The sequence below is a fragment of the Neomonachus schauinslandi genome, chromosome 7, assembly GCF_002201575.2.
Source record: "Neomonachus schauinslandi chromosome 7, ASM220157v2, whole genome shotgun sequence".
NCBI classification, from domain to species: Eukaryota; Metazoa; Chordata; class Mammalia; order Carnivora; family Phocidae; genus Neomonachus; species Neomonachus schauinslandi.
In genome coordinates, this window is record NC_058409.1 from 55,217,082 (window position 1) to 55,226,619 (window position 9,538).

At 34.3% G+C, this 9,538-nt stretch overlaps 1 protein-coding gene across 2 annotated transcripts in view; it reads left to right on the forward strand.

The window, feature by feature from the left end:
- AGGF1 (angiogenic factor with G-patch and FHA domains 1) overlaps positions 1–9,538 on the forward strand; it is a 62,597-nt gene that overhangs the window by 16,432 nt on the left and 36,627 nt on the right. For both annotated transcript variants that reach the window (XM_021701967.2, XM_044916921.1), the window contains exons 8-11: positions 320–371; positions 5,084–5,185; positions 6,283–6,448; positions 8,090–8,172. In XM_021701967.2, coding sequence (XP_021557642.1) covers positions 320–371; positions 5,084–5,185; positions 6,283–6,448; positions 8,090–8,172 — 403 coding nt within the window. The remainder of the gene's footprint in view (positions 1–319; positions 372–5,083; positions 5,186–6,282; positions 6,449–8,089; positions 8,173–9,538) is intronic.

A 9,538-nucleotide genomic window follows, 5' to 3' on the forward strand; every position in this document is an offset into this window, starting at 1 on the left:
CTTGGGGCTCGATCTCATGATGAGTGGGAAACAAGAGTTGAACTCTTAACTGACTGAGCCACCCAGGCACCCCTAGATGTCTATTATTAACCTGGGGTAGATGTATCAAAAAATAAAAGTAATCCTGGAACTTCTTTCAAATAGGAAATTTAGAGTAGGATTAAGGAAATGACTTAAGTGTGATAGAGGGACTTGGATTTTAACATTTTCTTTTAAAACAACAATGACAAAAATCTTAAAAAATATCGTTTCTGTGTTAACTGTGTTTAATCTGTATATGGTTCAAAAATTATTAAAGACACTTTACTTAACCCTGCAGAGAAAAAGATATGGAGCATACTCTCCGAATCCCTGAAGTTGGTGTTAGTAAGGTAAGTTCTTTGATTTTTCAAATATAGCGCCCTAGATATGATTTTATAAACCCTCATTATGACAGGAAGCTTAGGGGCTTTTTTATTTAGTAGAAAGTTTAATAGTCCAGGTATTAATGGAAATGAAAGCAATTCAGATTTGTTTATTCCACTGCTTGCAAGAATAATTCTTTATCAAAATTAGAGTAAACTAAATGATGTTTAATTTTTAACAGTCTGGAGCAGGAATAGAAATGTAGATTAAGTATTAAAGTAATACCCATTTAACAAATATTTATTGAGTGAACTAAATGTTCTTGATACGGTGGTTCAAAAATGAATCAGACCTGGATTCAGGCTATTTTATTAGATAGTTACTGTTGAGTCCAGAGTATATTACAACTCAAGAACTATTTGTCCTCTACCACCCAAGGCTTTTATAGCTTTTCCTAGTTGCTCCTCTGATGGTTTCAGGAAAAAGAATACTTGGGTTTTTAAAACAAACAAAGCAGCGGTGCAACTTTAATTACAAGTAGAAAAACAAAAGGTTTTGCTACTGATACTCTTTATATTTGCTATTTTTCCTTTTCTTTACTGTATTTTCTGTAGTTTTTCCCTCTCTTCCATGCTGGTTATCTTTTTCTGACCTTTCATCATCCCCATTTTGTTTCTATTTAATAGATTATAATATGGATCTAAAGTATACATTTTATGTGATTTTTGTCTTTTGAGGATGAAATTTGTTTTCCATTATAGTTTGAAAGTCCACTTATTTTTACTTTGTTTCAACTCATTCAGAAGGGAGGAAATTTTCATAATCTTAACTCTGACCAAATTATCTTGCTTTTTTACTTTACTATGACCCTTCTGCCTCCAAAGAAAACCCACTCTGTGATTTAAATAGCAATTCAATCTAAAATATAGGTAGTTCTGTAGTGGCATTTCTGTTCTTTCTTTCTTTAAAACTAAGATATTCACTGGTGGGGTAAATGGTTTGTTACTGTATGAAATCATTTTGACAATATATATTACACATATCCAGATAGATGAAAAAAATTAAAAAACCCTGGACACTTAATATTTGGGGAAAATGGAATCTGTCACTGGATAGGGGAAGACCTCCTAAGTTTAAAAAAAATGAGAAAAAATCAGAGAAGACATAATTTTGAGTAATTTTAAGTTCTTGTCATGTTAAACAAATTTAAAAGGCAGGTTACGTGGGGCACCTAGCTGGCTGAGTTGGAAGAATGTGAAACTCTTGATCTTAAGGTTGTGAGTTTGAGTTCCATGTTGGAGGTAGGGTTTACTTAATAATAATAAAAAAGGGCAGACTAGGACAGTAAGACAAATATGACAAAATGTATATCTTTTATGTTTTAAAATCTTATACAAATTCATTTTTTTCAAACCCCACTGTGACACTAATAGATAAGTGAGCAAAGGCTATAAATAAACAATTCACAATGCAGGGGATATCATTACTATGTGAAAACCATTCAGTCTTTCTAAAAATTTTAAGAAATACAAATGAAGTCAAAATGTCAGTTTTCATTTGTCATATTTATTAAATTTCACTCCTGTTGGGAGCATAATTTAGAACAGCTCTTTGGAATAAGGTTTCAAGTCAAAAGACTTGAAACTATTTAAATGCTTTGGTATAGTTGTTAGTATTCTAAAGAACCCAGTTGAAAAAAAATGTATGAAGGACATGAAGAGAAAACATACAGAAGAGGAAATCCATGTGGCTAAAAAATGTAAGGTTTCAGTCTTCATAGTAATTGAGGAAATGCAAATTAAAATCACGATAATGAGATTTAATTTCATACCTTTTATGCTTGCAAAAACTGAAGATTCCGACAATAGCAAATATTGGTTAAGACAATATTCTTGGCAACAAGAATTCTTATAATTTGCTTTTGGGAATATAAATTGGTACAACCACTTTGGAAAACAATATGGCAGTATCTAATAAAGTTAAGATTTGCACATACTGTGACTTAGCACTTTCATTCTTAAGAATATACTCCTGAAAAACCCTTGCATTGTCTACAGGAATGTTGCATGTATAAGAATGTTGATAGAAGCATCTTAAAAAATAGTAAAACCTTGGGGGAAAAAACTGGATGTTCATCATCAGAATATGTTGAAGAATCCGTACAGTGAGTTTTACCATTCAGCAAAATGGCAAAACTGTACACAACTGGATGTACCTCACACTATAATATTAAGCCAAAGAAGCAAAATAAAAGAAATACATACGGTAGCATATGTTTGTCGGAACTTATCAAACTGTAAATGTAAGACCTGTGAATTTTCTGTATATGAATTACATCTCAAGAAAATATTCATACAGTGTAATTCCCATTATGTCAAGTTTAAAGCAAAATAACCATGAATTGTTTATGGATGCATACATACGGGGTGAAAGTAATAGAGGCATCATGATTAAATATTGAACCGTTGAAAAGAAAGGGTGTGGGATGGACAGAATGAGTTATACATCCATGAATAATAATTTTTCTTTTAAATATCTGAGGCAAGGGGGCCTGAGTGGCTCAGTCCATTAAGTGCCTGGCTCTTGATTTTAGCTTAGGTCATGATCTCAGGGTCTTGAGATCGAGCCCCGTGTTGGGCTCCATGCTCAGCATGGAATCTGTTGGGGATTCTCTCTCTCCTCTCCCTCTGCCCCTTCCCTCACTCACACCCTCTCTGAAATAAACTAAAATCTAAAAAATAAATACCTGGGTCAAATATGGCAAAATTTATTAAAGCTGGGTCATGGGTAGACCAGTTCAGTGTATTCTTTTGTGTGTTTGGAACACTTTATAATTAGTTTATGAGAAATTTTTTTTTTTTTCAAAGGTTTTATTTATTTATTTGACAGAGAGAGCACAAATAGGGGGAGAAGCAGGCTCCTCACTGAGCAGGGAGTCCAGTTGGGGCTCAGTCCCATGACCCTGGGATCATGACCTGAGCCAAAGGCAGATGCTTAAGTGACTGAGCCACCCAGGCACCCCTGTTTATGAAAATTTTTAAGAACAACTTCATTGGGATACAGTCCATATCCTGTGTACAATTTATGCATTGAAAGTGTGTAATTCAAAGGTTTTTTGTATAGAGTTGTGTAGCCATCACCACAGTCAGTTTCAGAACATTTTTTTTTAAGATTTTATTCATTTATTTGAGAGCGAGAGAGCACGAGCAGGAGGGGCAGAGGGAGAGGGAAGAAACAGGGTCCCAGCTGAGCAGGGAGCCCAATTTAGGGTTCGACCATGAGATCATGACCTGAGCCGAAGGCAGACGCTTAACCGACTGAGCCACTTGGGTGCACAGTTTCAGAACATTTTCATCACCATTAGAAGAAACATAATAGTCACTCCTCATTTCCTTTTAACTCCCACAGGCCTAGGCAACCACAGTCTACTTTTATCTTCTGTGGATTTGCCTGTTCTGCACATGTTCTGTAAATTGAATCCTATAACATGTAGTTGTTTTTACCTAGCTTTTTCACTTAGTATGTCTTCAAGATTCATTCATGTTGTAGCATATATCAGTACTTCATTTCTTTTTATTGCCAAATAATAATGCCAGTGTATGGATATACTACATTTTGTTTATCAGTTGGTTGTCATTTGAATTGTTTCCACTTTTTGGCTACTAAGAATAATGCTGTTGTGAACATTCATGTACAAGTTTGTATTTGAATGTATGTTTTTATTACTCTTGATATATACCTAAATATAGAATTGCTGGTCCTGTGGTAACTCTGTTTAACCTTTTGAGGAACTGCCATACCCTTCTAAAGCAGGTACACAGTTTTACATTCCCACCAGCAGTGTATTACTTATGAAATTATAAATTAAGTGTCTGCAGTTCTTTATCCAATTAAATAGACATGTACTGGGTATATGCCATTATATGTGAGGCTCTCTGTTATATGTACTGAGTGGTAAGCAAAAATGTCAACCAAGCAGTAATTGTGAGCCATATGGCAACTATCACATATGCAGTAACTTTGTGTAGTGTAATTGTTATGTAAACAAAGTACAAGGAGGGAATGATTAGTCCTGAGTATTGAAAATCTGGAAAACTTCTCTGAGAAGTTCACCTTTGGGGGCACCTGGCTGGCTCAGTCAGTAGAGCATGCGACTCTTGATCTTGGGGGTTGTAAGTTTGAACCCCATGTTGGGTATAGAGATTATTTTAAAAAAATAGAATCTTTAAAAGGAAAAGTTCATCTTGAATGTTTGAAGTCACCTTTTGTATTAAGAATTTTTAATGATAAAGACCAATACTTTTAATAGGTGAAAAAATAATTTCAAATGTTTTAAATGGTATAATCTCAGCTATATTGTAAAAGTAGAAAATGTAAGACACACTGAATTATTAACGGCAGTAGTAGGTGGAATTATAGGTGACTTTTTCTTCTGTAGCCTTCACATTTCTACCAGAGGCATTGTTACGCTTTTGTATTCAGGAAAAAAGGTATTAAAAATAGTAAAATTTGGGGCACTTGGCTGGCTTAGTCGGTAGAACGTGCAGCTCCTGATCTCGGGGTCATGAGTTTGAGCCCCACATTAGGAGTAGAGCTTACTTAAAAAAAAAAAAAAGATAAAATAATAAAAATTAAATTATCATAGACTTAAGTCTCGCATCCTATGATAGAAATTATCTGTGATTTAAAAAAATATTATTCTTTATAATTACCTCGTTCTTTCTTTATTTTTTTTAAGTTTCATGCAGAAATTTATTTTGACCATGACTTACAAAGTTATGTCCTTGTGGATCAAGGTAGTCAAAATGGTACAATTGTTAATGGAAAACAGATTCTTCAGGTGAGTATATATATATTAATTACTTGCACATAAGTTTTAAAAAATGAACTGAAATTTTTATTCTGAAGGCCATAGTTCTATACATATAATTTGTTTCAGATTACTATTCAAGCCCAAATGTATTACATGGAAGGGGATTCACAGAAAGGACTGAAAAAAGTATAGAATAAGTGGATACTTAACTCTTGAGTGTTATCTTCTAATTATGTATCTATGCCTTATTTTAGAAGTAAATGCATTTTGGGGCTCCTGAGTGGCTCAGTCCGTTAAGCATCTGTCTTTGGCTCAGGTTATGATCCCAGGGTCCTGGGATCGAGCCCCGCATCGGGCTCCCTGCTCTGTGGGAGGCCTGCTTCTCCCTCTCCCGCTTCCCCGCTTGTGTTCCCTCTCTCGCTGTGTCTCTCTGTTGAATGAATAAATAAAAAAAAAAAATCTTAAAAAAAAAAATAATAATAAAAAGTAAATGCATTTTAAAGCTATTCAAACTAAAGGTTAAAAGGCACTCCTTTTTTTGTGTTTTTTTAAAAATTGTTTTAATGGAAATTTTGCTAAAGTGGATACTCCTTGAAGACAGGGCCTATGTCTATCCAGTTAACTCTTTTATCACCAACATTTGGCAAGGTGCTTGGCACATAACATATGGAAGAAAGTAAATGGAGGGGAGGGGGGGGAGGCCTTATTCTTAGTCTGTAAGAATAAAAAATGAAATAAAACTGAATTATCAGAAAAGAAGAGGAAAAAGGGGAAATATGCACTTAGCCCCTTAACACTTTATCTTTTTGACTGTGGTGGTTATTCATTTTGGTAATAGATGTTTGATGTTTGGGTTGGGTATTTCTCTAGGATTATGCATGGAGATGAGATTAGCGGGTTTTGATAATATAAAAGAAGTTGCTCAATGCAGGTACCTTCTCCACTAGTTGAACATTATATCATCCTCAAGTTGTGGAAATGTGCGCTGTGTGTGCATATGTGTGTCTGTCTCTTTGAGAACCATCCTAAATATTTTTTTGTTTTAATCAGACATTACTTACAGTAGATATAAAATAATCTTACATAACTCTGTTGGGTTTCTGTTTTGTAATTTTTTTCTTTAGCCTAAAACTAAATGTGACCCTTATGTACTTGAGCATGGTGATGAAGTGAAAATTGGAGAGACTGTACTGTCTTTTCACATCCACCCTGGCAGTGATACCTGTGACGGCTGTGAACCAGGACAGGTTCGAGCTCACCTTCGTCTTGATAAGAAAGATGAATCTTTTGGTATGTGAAACATACTGTTATATGTAGGCATGATAACTTTTCTATTTAATTTACTGGAGTGTTCTAAAAAAGTATCAGCTACCAGCTTCGTATTTAATTGATATAAAACTGTATTGAGATACATTTATATTTTAGTGAATATTATGTGAGATAAATATTATCACGAGAGACTAAGAAATGACATGCATTTGAAATTTGAAACCTAGGCTAGTCGCTTATGATTTTAGTTGATTTTTTTTAAGCTAGTAGATTACGATTTTAGTTGATTTTTCTGTGCAACAATTTAGTTGTGCTATTATAGCATTAGGTTGCTTTCTGACCCATAAGGTAATCATTAGCTATTTTTAGTAGACTTAGTAGTCTACTAAATTTAGACTTAGTAGATTTTGGTAGAATTTAGTAGACTTTGGAAGCGGCACAGCAGTGATAGCTAAATGTCCTTCAAAAGGGTAATTGTGACATAATTATAGTAAAGATTGGTTTCCTTTTGACTTCTGTTTATGGATATGAAAAAGTCATCCATGGTTAAACTCAGTCATATAATAATATATAAAATAATAGGCTGGGGTAATAAAAGTTATTCGTTGATATGTTTGCTTTCTTTTTTTAAATGATTTTACTTATTTGAGAGAGAGTGAGCTTGAGCGGGCGGAGGGGCAGAGGGAGAGGGAGAGGCAGACTCCCAGCTGAGCAGGGAGCCCAATGTGGGTCTTGATCCCAGGACTTGGGAAGCATGACCTGAGCCGAAGGCAGATTCTTAACTGAACCACCCAGGCACCCCAATATGCTTGCTTTCCTACTTAGAGCTTCTGTTGCTATATCATCTGTATATATACACCATTATTTTCTATAATAACACTGTAAGAGGTTGCTATCTTATTTAAATCCACTCATCAGAGGCTTTTAAATTTTTTTTTTTTTTTAAAGATTTTATTTATTTATTTGAGACAGAATGAGACAGACAGAGAGCACATGAGAGGGGGGAGGGTCAGAGGGAGGAGCAGACTCCCCGCAGAGCAGGGAGCCCGATGCGGGACTCGACCCCGGGGACTCCAGGATCATGACCTGAGCCGAAGGCAGTCGCTTAACCAACTGAGCCACCCAGGCGCCCCGAGGCTTTTAAATTTTAAATAGATACTTTGAACCAGTAAGAAGTAATTTTTTTTTACATCAAGTTTTTCCCCCAAATACCAACTATATATGTTCATTGTTTATTTTTTGTTTTCTGATACTAGATTATGAAAATGAGTATGGTACATTACACAGCAATGTGAATCTTGGATTCAGTGATTTTTACATGCCTATAATACTTTGGAAAATTAACAGTATTTCTGCATTTGAAATTCTGTTATAATCATATCAAAAAATTAAGATGGTCAGTGTTCTTTTGTTATCTATAGTGTAGCATTCCTGTAGTCTTTGGGATTTGGTTTACTTTCCAAGTAGATTTATTTACCAAAATGCTGAAAGGACATCACCACAACCCAAGATTCCTTTATGTTAATGTTTAGTTGAGCTTTTAGTTAATATGCAGATGGAATAGTATTAATTTTTTATTATTAAGTAACAATATTAATTTTGTGTAAAGTCTGTCAGACTTAGTATTTTTTTTTTAAACCAAACTCAACTTTTTCCTTTTAGTTGGTCCAACGCTAAGTAAGGAGGAAAAAGAGTTGGAAAGGAGAAAAGAATTAAAGAAAATACGAGTAAAATATGGTTTGCAGGTGAGGATGTTAAATATTGTTACGTTTATTATTTATGCATCTGGATTTGAGTAAAAATGTCTTTAGATATGCATAGTCCATTTTATATATAAAGATACAGCTATTTAGAATGATTTTGAGGTTTATATAATTTGGTTACTGTTTACTTCAACAACTACTGAGGCTGGAGTAGAAAAATGATAATAATATCCAACATTCAAATAGCCATTTCTGGTTTTTAAAAAACTTGGATTAAGATGGTACCATTGAAGAACATTGTTGGGATACTGGTACTGCCTGATTTTAAGACTTCCTATAAGCCACAGTAATTAAGACAGTATAGTATTGGCATAAAGATGAATAGGTGAGGGGAACAGAATAATGAATTAAGAAATAGATTCACAGATAGATACATAGATGTATGTGGGGGTGGGTGTGTGTGTGTATGATTTTCAACAAAGGTGTGAAGGCAGTTTGGTGCGGAAAGGATGGTCTTTTTCAACAAATGTGCTGAAACACTTGGATAGCCACATGCAAAAGCAAACAAAAGAACTTTGATCTACACCTTGTAACATGTATAAAAATGAACTCAGAATGGGTCATAAATATAAATTTAAAACTTTTTAAACTATGAAGTTTCTAGAAACAAACCCTTTAAAAAAAAAGTTAGGCAAAGGTTTTTTAAATTACCTAACACCCGAAGCACAATCTGTAAAAGAGCAAATTAATAAATTGCACTTCCTCCAAAACTTCTGTTCTTCCAAGGACACTTATATTAAGAGAATGAAAAGATATGTGGCATCTGGGTGGCTCAGTTGGTTGAGCATCTGACTCTTGACCTCAGCTCAGGTCTTGATCTCAGGGTGGTGAGTTCAAGCCCCTCTTTGGGCTCCACACTGGGCATGGAGTCTACTTAAAAAAAAAAGAGAGAGAATGAAAAGATAAGCCACAGACTTGGAAAAATATTTACAAATCCTTTATCTGATAAAAACCATAGATCTTATATCTGGAATATATAACAAAATCCCAAAACTCAAAATTTATTTATTTCATTTTTTATTTTTCAAATTTTTATTTGAATTCTAGTTAACATATAGTGTAATATTAGTTTCAGGAATAGAATTTAGTGATTAATCACTTATGTATAACACCCAGTGATCATCATAACAAGTGCCCTCCTTAATACCCATCACTTATTTGGCCCATCCCCATCCTTCCATCAACTCTCCCTTTGTTCTGTATCATTAGGAGTCTCATATGGTTTGCTTCCCGTCTCTTTTTTTCCTTCCCATATAGTCATCTGTTTTGCTTCTTAAATGAAAGCAAATGATTGAAATCATGATACTTATATTTCGCTGACTGATTTCGCTTAGCATAATACTCTCAT